Source organism: the organism of the source record quoted next, unplaced genomic scaffold, assembly GCF_019419815.1.
Source record: "Pyrus x bretschneideri cultivar Hongxiangsu unplaced genomic scaffold, Pyrus_bretschneideri_v1 Contig52, whole genome shotgun sequence".
Classification (NCBI taxonomy): domain Eukaryota; kingdom Viridiplantae; phylum Streptophyta; class Magnoliopsida; order Rosales; family Rosaceae; genus Pyrus; species Pyrus x bretschneideri.
The window spans coordinates 1,854,420-1,871,862 of NW_025999790.1; the positions used below are offsets into that span (position 1 = coordinate 1,854,420).

The window sequence follows — 17,443 nt, forward strand, 5'->3', positions numbered from 1 at the left end:
TTATCGTTACGACGCACCCAAGACATGATACTTTCTCCTCATATCCTCTGATTTGATACCATCGATCATAAGAGCAACTCCAGCCCATGCTAAATGGACTGGCACCAAGTGAAGAAAATGGACTGGCACCACATTTTTCTGCTCCAGCCCGCACATTTGACTGGCACCCAGCCCGTGCCAGTCTGTTGCCCAGCCCAAAATGGACAGACCCAGAAGCCGGCCTGTTTGATGGCGCGTGCAACACACGCGGCTGCCCAGGCGAGTAGCCGACAAGAAGACCAGGCGCTGGGGCCCGCGTGCAGACCCACTTGCGGTCGCCCGGGTGAAGGAAACGTGGCCTCGTCAGAGCCGTTGGATTTCCAACGGCTAGTTTTTTAGGCCGTTGGATTTCCAACGGTAAAAAAAATTTCAATTTCAATTTTAAATTGGACCGTCCGATCACAGATCAACGGTCCACGTTTATTTCACCAACGTATTGGTGTAGAGGGCTTCGATTGGTGTAGAGGGCTTCAATTACAGAGCAAAACCGCATCAGGGACTCCAGAACTGTTGTTTTTCCCATCCTTGCGATCTCATCCACTTGATCTGCGGATGCTCCATATGCAAGCATTCGCAAGGCAGCCGTAATTTTTTGCTCAGGAAGAAGACCTAGAACATGAAAAGCATCCTCTTTTTGCACAAAATATGGATCATGGTTGCAAACATCACTCATGATTTTAGCGAACAAACTTCGTTGCATTCTAAAACGACGTCTAAAAACATGATTAGGGTAAACACTGTTGGGAATAAAATAATCTTCCAAGAGATCTTTACCTCGTCTTTCCCTTCTTCTATCGATGTTTGCCGCACGTCCGGGTTTGGCTATCTGACCTATAGCTTGCATGATACGCCGGGAATGTGAGGCCCTCCGCCTTCTATGGTGATCATCGTCATCCTCCTCCATTGCGAAGGCCTCATCTCCACCTCCACCTTGGTGAAGATTGACCAATTCTTCCTGTTGTGCCAACAACCTTTTCTGCTGCTCTTGCAACTGTTTATACGCTCTCCTTGAAGAAGACATTGTAAGAACTCAAGATTTGAAAATGATAAAGAAGAATTCTGAGCTAAAAAAATGGATTGAGTTTAGTGTGAGGATGGATGTAGGGATGTAGGGTTTATATGGACAAAAAAAAAGAAGATGAGGTTCTGGACAATGCCACGTGGCACTACGTGATTGGTTGAAAATCTTAGCGGAAATCTGTTCAAAAAATAGTACGTTCGGATAATGACACGTGGCGTGACGAGATTGGTTAAAAATCTTATCGAAATCTTGCCTAAATTATTGTAAACAGGAAGTGACACGTGGGTTGTCGGGATTGGTTGAAAATCTTAGCGGAAATCTATTCAAAAAATAGTACGTTCGGATAATGACACGTGGCGTGACGAGATTGGTTAAAAATCATATCCGAAATTAAAACTATTTTTTTTTTATTATTTTATAAAAAAATTATTTAATATTTTAAATGGACTGGGTGCCAGCGCATTTTGTAGGGGTGGAGATCGTTTGTGCCAGCGCATTTTTAGACTAGGTGCCAGCACATTTTTTTTTTGGGTGGAGATGCTTTGGCCTATTACTGTTCATTGAGTCTGTTACTGTTCAATTAAGTGGATAAATGGGCTGGGTGCTGGCGCAAAGTGGATAGGGGTGGAGTTGCTCTAAAAGGAAAAAAAAATCCATCCACTTCTTTTTGCAAAAAGATTGATCAAGTGGCCTTACAACAACACATGACTATAAAAAAGAAAAAAAAAAGTTGTCGAACACGAAAACATTAATTTAATAATAAATTTTTTTAGTGAAGACAAATAGTACATTACGTGTCATAATATAAATAGAAGAAACATTGAAAAATATATCATCTTTCTACTTATATTATAACACATAATGTACCGGCTTGTGTTCCGAAAACGTAGGAAAAATATTTCTTGACTCTTGGGCTTACCAAGACAAAGTTTTCTAGTTATGAGACACAAAAACATTGTACTCAACCATGGCATCTCCTGTATTCGGAGCAAACCAAACAGTATGTGCTAATACATAGCCACGAGCGGACCTAAATAGCTCCCTGCCTCCGACAATCGGCATCTCTCTCACATCGTTCATCACCGGATTCCGCCCAAGAACGCTAATGCTACTCCCCTTATACTTGCCTTCGACAAAAACCAAATTCATGATCATAAGTAGGGATGGGCAACGGTTATGGTGGGCCGGTAATCATTGTTATTTACCCATAACTATTTAAGTTTTTACCCACATAACCGTTTACCTATTGAGTATTTACATAAACGGGTATACACATGCCCATAACCGTTTATAAACGGTTAACCATACCTATAACCGCATACCCATTTACCCATAACTGCATACCTATTTACTTTGTTTTTTACCCGTCTACCTTTTTTTAAACAACTTGAAAATTAAAAAGAATTTTTTCATAATTTTCTTTTTTCTAACTATTAAATACCGTTATAAGTACATTTAAGATGTACTTTTATATTAACAGCAATATTATTTATGAATATATGCGATGTCTCCCAATTATTTGACAGTCAATCTATTACAAGAATCATGCGTGGTTGTGGATTAATTAATATTCTTGCATACATACATATATATATATATATGTATATATATATATAAGTACGATTCAGTCTGCTAAAAGGCTAATTTCATAAATATTTGGATTTTTATTTAGAAACATAAGTTCATCGATCCAAGCCATTTAATCGATTTCTAATTTTGGGGTCAAATATTTATTGAAAATTCGAGGCCAATTATTTATATATATATATAGGTACACATCATCTAATAATAACATGTTTCTAAATACTCAAGGTAATCATTATCTTGAATTGGTTAAAGCTCCAAAAGACTCCAAAACAAAGTTGTTGAACACTAATGCTTTAGCACATTCAATCACATATGTTAAACAGTAGCGCATTCTATCAACTATATTTTTCTCTCAAGTGAGGCATAAATATATATCTATATGGCCCTTTACAACCAAATATATCTCGGGATACTAAACCTAGTTAGAAACTAATATTTTTTTTTTAATTTTACATATATTAAAATAAACAGTTAAATGGGTACCCGTTTATAACCGCTCATTTAAATTTCACATGTAAACGGTTATACCCATAACCATTTATTTATCTAAACGGTTACCTATAACCATAATGGTCAATTTTAAATGGGCGGATAACTGTGGTTACCCATAACCAATGGGTATTTGCCCATCCCTAGTGAGAATCCTCCCACCAAGCCCATCGGGCCATTGAAATTTTATCCAACGGCTACAATTATTATAACTTTTAGAGGGGTTCCCCTGCTTGTAGCCAGTGAATAAAATTTCAACGGCCCGTTAGGCTTGGTCAGGAAGATCCTCACCCTTTGCTCAGGAGAGGATCTTGATCCACATGTTTTGATATGGATCTAATGTATTGCACAGCCATAGCTAGGGTCTAATAAGTACAGCAAAGTGTCCATAATTTGAAAACAAAATTGCACCGACTGTTGTTGAATGTTTTATCATGACTCTTCTAGAATTAACATGTAACTTTAAGTTACACATCAAATCTCATCATTTCATAAAGAACTCTCATCTTTTTTAGTGTAAAATATATCGTTGTATTATAAAAAAATAAAATAAAATAAAATAAAAAGTTACTCATCAAATGTCGTCGTTTCATAAAAAACTCTATCTGACTCTTGTTTTGAATTTCCCTCGTGATTCCTGCATATTAGTATCCAAATTTGAATTTGAATTTGCATGAAGCTATGAGAACTACAAGTAATTTTACATGTTTTCGTTGAGTCGTTTACAACAGTAAGCTTCATTTTTGCTGGTATTTGTTACATAATTTTAGTCTACATGATTCGTGAGCATTATACATTGATTGTCTTATGTAAGTAATTGCTCAAGAGGCTTTTGACATTGATTGTGTTATCTTTTCAGGGGCTTTTAACATTACCAAGATGGAGGACTACATCTTACTGTTAGAATCATGTAAAATTACTTATTCCACCATGATAGGTAGTTACAATACAATAGGTAGTTTAGCTTGTACAAATACTTATATGACAGGTAGTTCAAACTGCAAAAATACTTATATAATAGGTAGTTTAGATTACAAAAGATCAGTTGAAATCTAAGTTTATGCCAACTAATATTATAATATGATAGGTAGTTTAACTTGTACAAGTACTTATATGACATATAGTTTAGACTGTAAAAGTACTTATATGGTAAGTAGTTTAGATTATAAAAGATCAGTTGAAATCTGGGTTTATGTCGACTAATAAGCTACTTGAGTTGAAAAAAAATAGAAAAATAATATAACTAATAGCGAGGCCCCCCAAGAGATTTATAGGTGTCCGAAATTTTGGAAATGTCCTAAATTAATTTTAGGAAATATGTGGTGCGAATGACTCTAACTTTGGCTTATAGCACACAGTTTTTTGTGAAAAAAAAAATGAAATTTTTAGCTTTAAGAAATATTTTGCGCTAGAGTTAAGAAAAATATTGCAAAACCTTTAGATCTGATCCTACCGATTATTAGGTCCTGAAACTATTTTTATTGATTCTTAAAGTGAGAAAATAGAAAAATATCTTTAAATTTGGGTTTTAAATCATTGATTAGACCATCTTCAACAATGGGCTAAATGCCAAATTTCTCTCTCAAACCCACTCCAACCTAAGCCAAATCTTTGGGCCAAAAGCCAAATGCCAAAGCTGGGCCAAATACCCCCCCCAAATTCCCCCCTCATGCGAGTGGACTCGCTGGAACTTGGGCCACTCTTGGCCCGCCCACACGCATACACGACCCACGCACTAAGCCTGCAATGCTTTCCCGACAAGGGTGGGCCCCGCAATTAGCTGGTTGTCGCCCAGCATCATCATCCCAACGGTTATAATTGACATCCAATGGCTGGGGTTTAAGGACTGTTGGTTAATCCAACGGTCCAAATTCAAATTTATTTTTTTTAGAATATGTTATTTTAAAATATATTGAATCCAACGGCCGAGAACGAATATAATCAAATCAAACGGTAAAAAAAAAAAAAAAAAAGATCTAATGGCCCAAATTTAAATTTAACGGCTAAAATAATTAAAAAAAATTATTTAACTCAAAATTCACCCAAAAACTCTATAAATACCTATGTATTTGTTCAAACATCCACACAAAACTTAATTTTCTCCTACAATTCTTCCAATTTATCTTTCTACCATTTTTTTCCATTTCCAATTTTCTCCTATGTATTAATTAAGTTTATTAATTGTCGTTTGTATTAAGCTTATGTAGTTTATTAATTATGTGGTTTATGAATTATTGGTTGTATTAAGTTTAAGTAGTTTATGTAATTTATTAAATTTATGTCTTATTAATCATTGTTTCTATTAATCTGGATGCCTTAAATAATTATTGTACTTATTATTCCACACTTTGATGTAGAAAATTTGGTGTTGAACGGTTAGTGAATTGAAAGTTAGCCCAGGGTTGAAGGATTGGTGAAAGTTGAAGGCTTGCTTTGTGGAAAATTTAGTGATTTTTCAATATTTATCGGAATTTAAATATTTTTAGATTAAAATGTTTATAAAATTAATTCACGATAGTCTACATATTTATTTTTTTTAAATTTAATTTAAGAAAAAAAAATAGCCTGAGTTTATTCTTTAATAACTCCGGGCTAAAATTTTAGCCCAGAACGGTTCGAGCAGAAAAGCTGTTTTTGGGCTAAAAGCTAAATTTTCCTGGCTAAAAAATTTGGTTTTTAGCCCAACCATTGGAGTTGGTCTTACAAGTGTTTAAAAATGAATTATAATATATTTTGCACAGAAAAAAATATATTTTGAAAAATACGAATATGAGATAGTTTGTTGTTATGGTAAGATAAATAAAAGAAACATTAACAAAATAAAAAAAAATAAAAATAACAAACTTAAAAACTGAAAAAAAAAAATTGAAAAGGGTGGGATCGGTATGAAGATAGCGACATTTTACTAGTTATTCGCTATCTTATCAGCGATTATCTTCAAGGAGAGTTGCTCGCAAAGTACCGATCATATCATTTTCTTTTTTTTCTTTTTCCATTGAATAGCTATAGTAGAGTAAAATAGTAATCACAATGCAAAGTATCAACCTAACAACAAAAAGTGCTGACACAAGGAGTCCTATTCATGGACCTAAATAAAAAAATAACTAAAAATTGGACTAATCTAATTGTTAGGCCATGAAATTGGGAAAGGGATCCTTTCCGGATATCTTCCACCAAATCCATCCAATCACCTAATTCGGACCTTTGAAATTTAGTCAAACGGCTAAAGTTATTATAACTTTTAAAGGGGCCCCCTATTTGTAGCCATTGTATCAAATTTCAAGGGCCTAAATTGATTGATTGGGTGGATTTAGTGGAAAGGATCCGGAGAGGATCTCTTTCCATAAAATTGGATCTATTTCAAGTTAGTTTATTTATACATAACAGATTTATAAGGAAGAAGTTAATTTAAACCACATATTAATGAAACTTTTTTTGTCAACTATAAGAGGGTGAAAAAACATTTTTGTCTTCTATCACAAAATAAAATTATGGACAATAAAGTAATTTGCACAAACTAAATTTTACAGTTGTTTTTAAAAGCATCATCTACATGTAATCCTAACAAATCACCTACAAGAACTTTGGATTTTTACGGTGTATTGTTTTAAGAAACTTCGAATTTCTATGGCACTTATTTTCAAAACTTCAAGTTCGAGTTTAAGTACGACCTCTATGTTCATGATACCTGCAAACAAACACAATATACATATGTAGTGAACAGGAATAGCTTCGAGACCTATGTGTGAAAAGAATGAGTGACGACCCAAAATATGGGGTTGTCGTGGCTTGTAGACCCAAAAGAGTGGTTGTTGGGTTGTTGGGCAACAAAAGAGAAGTAAATGGATTAACAGATTATATACCCAATTATTGGGCTAAGAAGGAAAAGTGAAAAATAAGGCATAACCCATGGGCTTGTTATTTCATGCGAGCCAAAAATAAAACAAGGTCCAAAAGAAAAAAAAAACAAGTGGGACGGTTTGGTGCATATGCCCAATTGGGTTGCAGGTCGACTGTAGGCAGCCCAGATCCGTAAGAAAGGTATGTGAAACGGTGACACGCCCCGACCCCGATATTCCCCGAATACCAGGATCGGCACGTGCTGGCCGACACCCGAGGGTGACGAAAGCCATTTATTAAGTGCAAATGCTGAAAATAAAGGATAAATAAGGTTTATAAATATAAAAGAATAATGAATATGCAAATAAGGACCGTGTTCAGAGCACACCACTAATCTAGAACACTAAAAGAAAATAATATAAAATTGAATGAACAAAGGAATGGGTCCTACACCGAGAGGACTCGAAGATGCCGATGCGGAAGTGCCTGGACGTCGGGATTGTATGCCTCGATTCTAAGTCCTGAAGGGGGCGCAAAACAAACATGAGTGGACCAAGTTGATATATATATATATATATATATATATATAATAAAACAGTTATCAACATACTAACCCCCAGGTTTTATGAAAACACATATATATAATGATAAACATAGGTTTTCCGAAACCTAGCATGTCGTGCCATGTCTCAAATCATAATTCGCATAAATAATAAACACTAGTGAATGTCCGATATAACACTTCAGGCCCCATGCCGGCTCCCCGTCTCTGAGCACACAGTCAGAGGAAAATACACTTCAGGCCCCGTGCCGGCTCCCCGTCTCTGAGCAGACAGTCAGAGGAAAACACACTCCAGGCCCTATGCCAACACCAAACCGTCGCCCGGGACGGACCGGATCTATCCCTACGTCCCGTAGCGGAAAGGACCACTAGGTAAGTACAAAACCAGTGAACATACATATATTGAAAATCAACTTCATAGTATAAAGTCATCCATCATCTATACTATAAAGAGGTGTTCTAAACATGTTCTAAATATCATATCGTCATCCATCAGATATTCTACAAGAACATGGGTTATAGGAAAAATAGTAATAATTCAAACTAGCCTCAGTAAGTATGTTATCTCGTAAAACGTTTCATAAAACATAATCGTCAAATCATGCTTTTCATGTATGCATTTCTACTATCAAAACATGCATTTTTAGAAGGGGTCCACTCACCGTACTTCGCCGTCGAAAAGCCACGCCATCTAGCAAAGAAGGAAACGCCATCGATAATTGCCCCTAAGCACATAAATGGTACATTTAATCAAACTCTACTCAAACGATTGAATTTGAGAAAACGGACATCGGAAACGGGTTCAGGACGTCGAAATTAGCCTAGGAGGGGTCCCGCACGAAAACCGAAAAAGTCAACCCCGAGGTCAAAGTCAACGTTGACCGTTGACTGGTCAAAGTCAACGCTGACCGTTGACCGGGTCAACGGTCAACGGGTCAGGGTCAACGGGTCAGGTCCGGGTCAGGGTCAACGGGTCAGGTCCGGGTCAACGGGTCAGGGTCACGGGTTTGGGCTTTAGGGTTTGGGTTAGGGTAAATGGGTTTAGGTTTTAGGTGAATTGGGTTTGGGTATTGGGTTTGGACTTGGGTTGGATCCGGGTTGGGCCTAAAGGGTTTGGGTCTAATGGGTTTAGGGTTAACGGGTCAGAGGCCCTAAAACAAACGGCCCAAAGGCCTAATTACAAAGGGTGTTGGGTTGGGCTGCCCAGGTTTTGGGCTTGGCAGGAAAGGCCCAAAGGCCTTGGGTGTTCGCCGGAGTCCAAAGAGGGAGAAGGCCGGATTTCGGCCGGAGAATTCCCAAGCTCCGTTGGAGCTCAAAACTCAACCAAAACATGTCATTCAATATACCAAATTGAAGCCCCGAAGGTAAGGAATCGAAATATACCCTTGGTTCCCGTCATTGTGGCCGGAGTTGGCCGGAAAACAGCTTGGAAGCCACGGGTGTCCGCCGGAAACTGGGTAAGATTCAAATGAGCATAACTTCTTCAATACTCAATGAAATTAGGTGAAACAAAAAGGAAAGTTGTAGTACTCAGCGAGACGAAGAGATTGATACCTCGCACGCCGGCCAACTCGCCGTGGTTTGGCCGGAAATCGCCTCGAAAAGGGCGGTGCTCGCCGGAAAACTGAGAAATGTCTCCCGAGGTGGTTTCTTCGTGGTTTGACGTCCCAAAACACATCCACGGGGTTAGAAAAGAGTTATAGGCGTGGGCATGGGTGTGTGTGTGTGTGTGTGTGTGGGTGTGTTCTTGTCGGACCGAGAGGGGGGGAAAAGAGAGAGCATGGAGGAAGAAAGAGAGAAGAGAGAAGAGACTTTTCAAAAAAAAGAAAAGGGAAAGGGAAAAACCGGGGAACAAAAACAGGGGGTGGGCCCCTTGGGCTCACCAATTAAGGCTCAAAAACAATTTTTAAAAGAAAGGTATCCCTAAACTTAGTGAAAATACAAAAATACCCATTTTCTTACGTAAATCCCGGGACGGGATGTTACAATCTACCCTCCTTAAAAGAATTTCGTCCCGAAATTTAAAATCACAACTTAAACCGAAATACTCGAAAATAGGAAGAAGAATATATGTATAATGAGAATTCAAGTCAGAGTGGGTGCATCAAAGAGAAAATGTCACACCGTCGCGAGCGGTTTGCCAAATCCTCTATCATGCCTCCAAGCTCTTACTTTCTTCCCCATCAGTGTAAAAGTAGAAACATACTTTAATAAGATATAAAGTCGAAAACATATATTGACATAAGGTCAAAAATAAGTACGCAAAATACTATAGCGTCAAAATAGTCAAAATAGATATGTACTAACATATAGGTCGAAAACTCACGCTTAACTTAAAACTGAAAATGGAAATACTTCCCCCAAAACATTTTAACTGAAAATGAAAATCAAAACTGAACTCAAAACTGAAAAATGAGAGTGGGTCTTGCCTAAGCATACGAACGTCACGTACTCCGAGAAAAGATGCGCCTCTAGGTCAAGTCCTAACAATAGTGAATCCGTGCCAACTGCTGAAGACGAATCTTCCTGCCCACTTGCTTAACGAATCCAACAAATAAGTTTTCAATACCACAGTCGGCCGCCCGTGATATCGATCACACATTTGTTGTCTTGATAAGCAAGTAGTAATTTGCTGAGGGTGCACAATTTCACGCGTCGTAAATTCAATCTTTCGAATACTAGTTCCCAATACTCCTCTGCTAACTAGTATTGCCTGTAGAACTCTCGTACCATGTCGCAAAAATGGCGTACTCAAACCAAACAAAACAGAAACTGTCGTCATAAAACCCTATCCAGTATCAAGCATACTTACGCTGAATCGATCGATCGTGAATTCTTCACTGATTGAGCGAGAAACCATGTAGAGAAGGCTAAAAGAACACTCAAGAATTTGAGGATCAAAACAAGTCTATTAAAACTAGAGTACAAGATATCTGGATGAGTGAGAAGTCATGCCAAGAACAAACAAGCAAAGGAAGGTAAAGATGCAGAAATAGAAGTCACTGTTTATGATTATTTGGTTAATCAACACGGTAAGGTCGACTGGTTCCTTAGCCAAAAAGGAAATAGGTATAAGCTCAAGAAATAGTCAAGAACTGTTAATAAGATTTGACGAGATCAAAGACATTTCGAAATTCACAATACTTTGTGAGAGCTGTTTCAAAGTTCAAAAATTAAACATAGAACCTCTGAATCAACAGAATGACGAAGAAGAAAGATACAAAGCAGTCTGTGTAAGCATGCAATGACACGATTGGCTAACTCAAAGTTATGCCCTTGAGCAAACCAAAGCTCAATGAGTCCAGAGAAGCTCAAAGTAAAGCCCGATCTTCGTACAAAGATGAATATGGTAGTCTCAAGCCATTACATTGAAAATTATAAGGCTAAACAATTAGTGGACAAGAGTACTGGTCAGTTGGGCTACACGCAAGAGGCTAAGTTCACCTCCACCGAAAAGTATGTGGACAAGGTGCTAGGATTTACCGCCTAGTGCCAAACCCAGGTGAAGTTCAAGAAGTCTGTTTATCCAAACAAGTATGGATCTTCATCAACCAAATCCAACTATAACAACAAAAAGAATCGCAACTCCTTTTGGAAAATTGGTGGGAATAGCGTCTGCTACCGAAGAGTCACTTAAGAAATTATCTAATTTAAATGAAGTCAACGCTTGAAGAATTTGGTATAGAGCTAACGGTCAAAGGTTAAGGAACTTGACTTCGCCGTTGAGGTAAGCAAGGAGGTTACTGGTAAAACAATCATCGAAGATTCATTCTACCGGTTCACACGAGTTTCTTCAGTGGTAATGAGCTTGAGAACATTGATTTGCTCCCGCTAACTACCACTTACTAATCGTCGTCACCACTAGCGCTTACTTGCTTTCTCAAACACGCACTTCGAATATTTCAAGTAGTTGCCACTGCAATATGACTCTGCCCGCCATTCCTAGGGAACGCATGTCGCAGAGTGATGTCATCATTTCAAGGTTCTAGTTGATCTCAACCAACTCGTAGCGTCAAGATTTTTTTGTTTCCCGAGATTTCGATGTAGAGCCGACTCTGCCCGCAATTCCTAGGGAACGCATGTCGCAGAGTGGCATCACCATTTCGTATCTACAGCTGCTCTTGACCAGACTCCCTTAAACTGAGATTTCTAAAACACGTCGCTTCCAAGTAACGCGAACGGTGCCCGCCATTCCCTGAGAATGCACGTCGTAGAGTACAAAACCGCTTCATATCTTCCAAATTCAACTCACTTAGGGTTTTTCCGTTTCTCAACGCTCCTAGGTAAATCCAATTATGTCCGAAATTCCCAGGGAATGCACGATGTAGAGTATCGATCCGATGTCCAAAGTCATCCAACCATCCACTTTATCACTACTGAGGCACAATCCCGACACGAATTCTTGTATTTCAACCAGAAGGTGAAAATTCAAACAGCGAAAGGTTTGCACAACTATGCCGAATGACACCAAAACCGGAAGTCATGATATCCAAATGATATCATGACAAACACACTACTACACTAACAGAAGATCCTAAGTATGCTCTGAACAAAACCACGCTCTGATACCAATCTGACACGCCCCGACCCCGATATTCCCCGAATACCAGGATCGGCACGTGCTGGCCGACACCCGAGGGTGACGAAAGCCATTTATTAAGTGCAAATGCTGAAAATAAAGGATAAATAAGGTTTATAAATATAAAAGAATAATGAATATGCAAATAAGGACCGTGTTCAGAGCACACCACTAATCTAGAACACTAAAAGAAAATAATATAAAATTGAATGAACAAAGGAATGGGTCCTACACCGAGAGGACTCGAAGATGCCGATGCGGAAGTGCCTGGACGTCGGGATTGTATGCCTCGATTCTAAGTCCTGAAGGGGGCGCAAAACAAACATGAGTGGACCAAGTTGATATATATATATATATATATATATATATAATAAAACAGTTATCAACATACTAACCCCCAGGTTTTATGAAAACACATATATATAATGATAAACATAGGTTTTCCGAAACCTAGCATGTCGTGCCATGTCTCAAATCATAATTCGCATAAATAATAAACACTAGTGAATGTCCGATATAACACTTCAGGCCCCATGCCGGCTCCCCGTCTCTGAGCACACAGTCAGAGGAAAATACACTTCAGGCCCCGTGCCGGCTCCCCGTCTCTGAGCAGACAGTCAGAGGAAAACACACTCCAGGCCCTATGCCAACACCAAACCGTCGCCCGGGACGGACCGGATCTATCCCTACGTCCCGTAGCGGAAAGGACCACTAGGTAAGTACAAAACCAGTGAACATACATATATTGAAAATCAACTTCATAGTATAAAGTCATCCATCATCTATACTATAAAGAGGTGTTCTAAACATGTTCTAAATATCATATCGTCATCCATCAGATATTCTACAAGAACATGGGTTATAGGAAAAATAGTAATAATTCAAACTAGCCTCAGTAAGTATGTTATCTCGTAAAACGTTTCATAAAACATAATCGTCAAATCATGCTTTTCATGTATGCATTTCTACTATCAAAACATGCATTTTTAGAAGGGGTCCACTCACCGTACTTCGCCGTCGAAAAGCCACGCCATCTAGCAAAGAAGGAAACGCCATCGATAATTGCCCCTAAGCACATAAATGGTACATTTAATCAAACTCTACTCAAACGATTGAATTTGAGAAAACGGACATCGGAAACGGGTTCAGGACGTCGAAATTAGCCTAGGAGGGGTCCCGCACGAAAACCGAAAAAGTCAACCCCGAGGTCAAAGTCAACGTTGACCGTTGACTGGTCAAAGTCAACGCTGACCGTTGACCGGGTCAACGGTCAACGGGTCAGGGTCAACGGGTCAGGTCCGGGTCAGGGTCAACGGGTCAGGTCCGGGTCAACAAGTCAGGGTCACGGGTTTGGGCTTTAGGGTTTGGGTTAGGGTAAATGGGTTTAGGTTTTAGGTGAATTGGGTTTGGGTATTGGGTTTGGACTTGGGTTGGATCCGGGTTGGGCCTAAAGGGTTTGGGTCTAATGGGTTTAGGGTTAACGGGTCAGAGGCCCTAAAACAAACGGCCCAAAGGCCTAATTACAAAGGGTGTTGGGTTGGGCTGCCCAGGTTTTGGGCTTGGCAGGAAAGGCCCAAAGGCCTTGGGTGTTCGCCGGAGTCCAAAGAGGGAGAAGGCCGGATTTCGGCCGGAGAATTCCCAAGCTCCGTTGGAGCTCAAAACTCAACCAAAACATGTCATTCAATATACCAAATTGAAGCCCCGAAGGTAAGGAATCGAAATATACCCTTGGTTCCCGTCATTGTGGCCGGAGTTGGCCGGAAAACAGCTTGGAAGCCACGGGTGTCCGCCGGAAACTGGGTAAGATTCAAATGAGCATAACTTCTTCAATACTCAATGAAATTAGGTGAAACAAAAAGGAAAGTTGTAGTACTCAGCGAGACGAAGAGATTGATACCTCGCACGCCGGCCAACTCGCCGTGGTTTGGCCGGAAATCGCCTCGAAAAGGGCGGTGCTCGCCGGAAAACTGAGAAATGTCTCCCGAGGTGGTTTCTTCGTGGTTTGACGTCCCAAAACACATCCACGGGGTTAGAAAAGAGTTATAGGCGTGGGCATGGGTGTGTGTGTGTGTGTGTGTGGGTGTGTTCTTGTCGGACCGAGAGGGGGGGAAAAGAGAGAGCATGGAGGAAGAAAGAGAGAAGAGAGAAGAGACTTTTCAAAAAAAAGAAAAGGGAAAGGGAAAAACCGGGGAACAAAAACAGGGGGTGGGCCCCTTGGGCTCACCAATTAAGGCTCAAAAACAATTTTTAAAAGAAAGGTATCCCTAAACTTAGTGAAAATACAAAAATACCCATTTTCTTACGTAAATCCCGGGACGGGATGTTACAAACGGCTTTGTTTTGGACCTTAGAGTTTTGGAGTAGGAACGATTTGGTGGCTCGGGCAACGCGGCTTCAAGCTGCAGCTCCCATGCGTGTAGGGTTTGAAAATTCCCATTTTTTTTCTTCTCTTATTCACGCATATTCAATTCACCACAATTATAAGAACAATAAATTTAAGCTGAATCTATAATTTGAAAAGAAAAAAAACGTAAAATTAGAGTTCATGCTTCATGATGAACATGCAATCATTGCTGAAAAAATATTGAAATTGAAACCATGTTTTATAGATTACTTGGACTGCTTGATGAATATTGTGAACAGCTTTGTAGTAAACAAGCATTCAGTTCCTTAGCTCAGTTCCTTTGTAGTAAACAAGCATTCAGTTCATGCTTCATGGTGAATGTTTAACAATGCGTTGTGGCCTAAATTTAACTGAAGGGGAGAGAGAGGGGTGCAGCTGCATAAAGAGAAAAGATAGGCTTGTGAATTACTGTGATGATATTTCTCCGTACCTTGTGCCTTTTTTAAGAAAAATAATGGGGTTACTTGCCCTACAAGTAATACAAAGTTGTGTCTTTTTGTTTTTTGTAATTAATTCTTGAATTGTTTCTCACTAACATTAGTATTTGTTGAGATTATAAATACTCAAATAATGATTTATGTTGTGAAATTGGTGTGAATGCCCACGTAAAGAAAACAACCACATATGACTAAGGGTGGAAAGTGGAAGAATAGAAATCAAAATTATATTGCTTAAATAGTAGAAGTTTGTTTTGGTGTGTAAGCTTTTTACATGCATTAAAAGAGACGTATGCTTGTATCGTATGGGTAGTACAAAAAGATGAAAAGCAGAAAGTAATAATTATGTTTTCCTCATTTGTCCCTCACTACGTTCATTTCTCTTATCTGATACTAGTGAAGAAAATAAACAGAATAATACATGGCTCTCGTTTCACTTCAATCTTTAGCAACTCTGATAATATATATAGGTACGCATTATCGGATAATAACATGTTTCTAAATGTTTATGGTAATCATTATCTTGAATTGATCAAAACTCCAAAAAACTTCAAAACAAAACTGTCAAACACTCTAATGCTTTAGCACATTCAATCACATATATTAAACATTAGCCCGTTCTATCAACTATATTTTTCTCTCAAGTGAGGCATAAATATATATATATATATATATATATATATATATATTATGACCCTTTATAACCAATTATATCTTGGGATACTAAACCTAGTTAGAAACTAATGTTTTTTTTTTTTTTTAGGTTTTACATATAGTAAAATAAATGGTTAAATGGGTACCCATTTATAACTGCGGGTAATATCCATAACCGTCCATTTAAATTTCACAAGTAAATGGTTATATCTATAGCCGTTTATTTATCTAAACGGTTATCCATAACCGTAACCGTCAAATTTAAATAGGCGAATAACCGCAGTTACCCATAACCAATGGGTATTTGTCCATCCCTAACCATAGGGAATGCAAATTCATCACCACCTCGTGAAGCTACTGAGTAAAACCCTTGCGCTCGTCCAACAATCTTGGAGGCGGGATCTTGCTTTTCGGTCAGTGCATCGTCGATCATCATGGTATTACCGAAGGAGGTAATGGTACTGTTTGGGGGCCCAATGATTCTAACAGCACTACGGTTTTTTCCACTGAGAATGTCATGAAAGTAAAAGTGTAGGTGGCTCGTTTTTTCTAGTTGCTGGGCTGTAATGAATTGCCTAATTTGAACTCCATCGTTGGAGTAGAACAAGCTAGAGCAGAGGGTGATGAGACAAGTGAAGTACAGAAATGGAGACAAATTACTAGATCTCTACTGCTCTCTACTTTCTTACGGTGTTATCTCTGTGTGTGTATGAGTGATGGTAGTAGAGCTTTGTGGTCGTTTTATAGGAGTACGATCGGGAGGCAAAGTGGTAAAATGAAAAAATAAATAGAAAACTTCATTTTAATCTCTAAATAAGATTAATTTTTCAATAATACCGTATTGAAGATTAAAAACTAAAAATAGTCCACGTTAGATTATACAGTCCAAGTCATATTTAATTATTTTTCTACAAATTTATTATATTTTTAGTTTTCCTGTATTGCCCTTAGGTATGGATAAATGTTTAAACGATTTGGAGTTATAGGTTCCTCCGATCCCTCTGCATTCGGTTACGATTCAGCTCTCCATCTCCAGCCTCATTGAAGTTTTTCCCTTTTTCTCTGCCGATGACGATGTTCACGCTTCCTTTCTATATTCATTATCAATTTATAGTTTCAGAATTTTCTTATATAAACTCTTGGGTCCAAAATCAAAGTGAAGCAGTTGTTGTGTTATTGACTGGTGATTCGTGCATTGTTCGGGTTTCAGCACTAGTTCCGACCAATCCATCCATTATGGGGTAAATTCTGTAAACTGTAAAATGTTATTTTTTATTTGTGATTCAAAGTACTCATTACTTTTAAGAGGGAATATTTCTCTCAAATGTTTCAGTTTAACTTTTCTCAAATAGTTGAAGCATGGTTTACGTTTGATCAAAATTGTGTTTGGGTTTACGTGATCATTACACAATGCATATAATGTGTTTGATGAAATGCTCGCGTGAATTCTTTTTAAATGATCCCGGACATGCCATCTTGGTGGCATAGTTTTACTAATCTGTTTATTAGTGAGAGTTTTGATGGCACTTTGTACCAAATTTTATAGTATATCATAACATCGGTTTTACTAAACTGTGCACAATTCCTTGCCTGTATGTCCCTGGTGCACCAAGTTCTGTAGTATAATTTTACTGAAGAAGGCATTGTGATAGGTGATGCATTCGTATCTTGTGTGAACAAACTGTGTAACTATGCTTTCATACATCTTGTTTGCTTTCAATTGTTTGTTTAAGAGATTTGACCATTCTGTCTCATTCTTAGGTGCACTTGTTTAGTTCATTGTACTCACTTTCTTTGATGTTTTATTTGTTTGTAGGGGAAATGGAATTGG

General features: G+C 38.4%; 1 protein-coding gene across 1 annotated transcript; it reads right to left on the bottom strand.

The window, feature by feature from the left end:
- Nucleotides 1–1,702: 1,702 nt before the first annotated feature.
- LOC103945630 (dirigent protein 22-like) lies at nt 1,703–16,413 on the bottom strand. The gene is made up of 4 exons (XM_048570224.1): nt 16,409–16,413; nt 15,955–16,220; nt 11,049–11,056; nt 1,703–2,221 (listed from the first exon to the last, which is right to left on the bottom strand). Exons 1-4 carry the CDS (start codon nt 16,411–16,413, stop codon nt 1,994–1,996), a joined length of 507 nt encoding a protein of 168 aa, XP_048426181.1. The 3' UTR covers nt 1,703–1,993.
- Between the last annotated feature and the right edge of the window lie 1,030 nt (nt 16,414–17,443).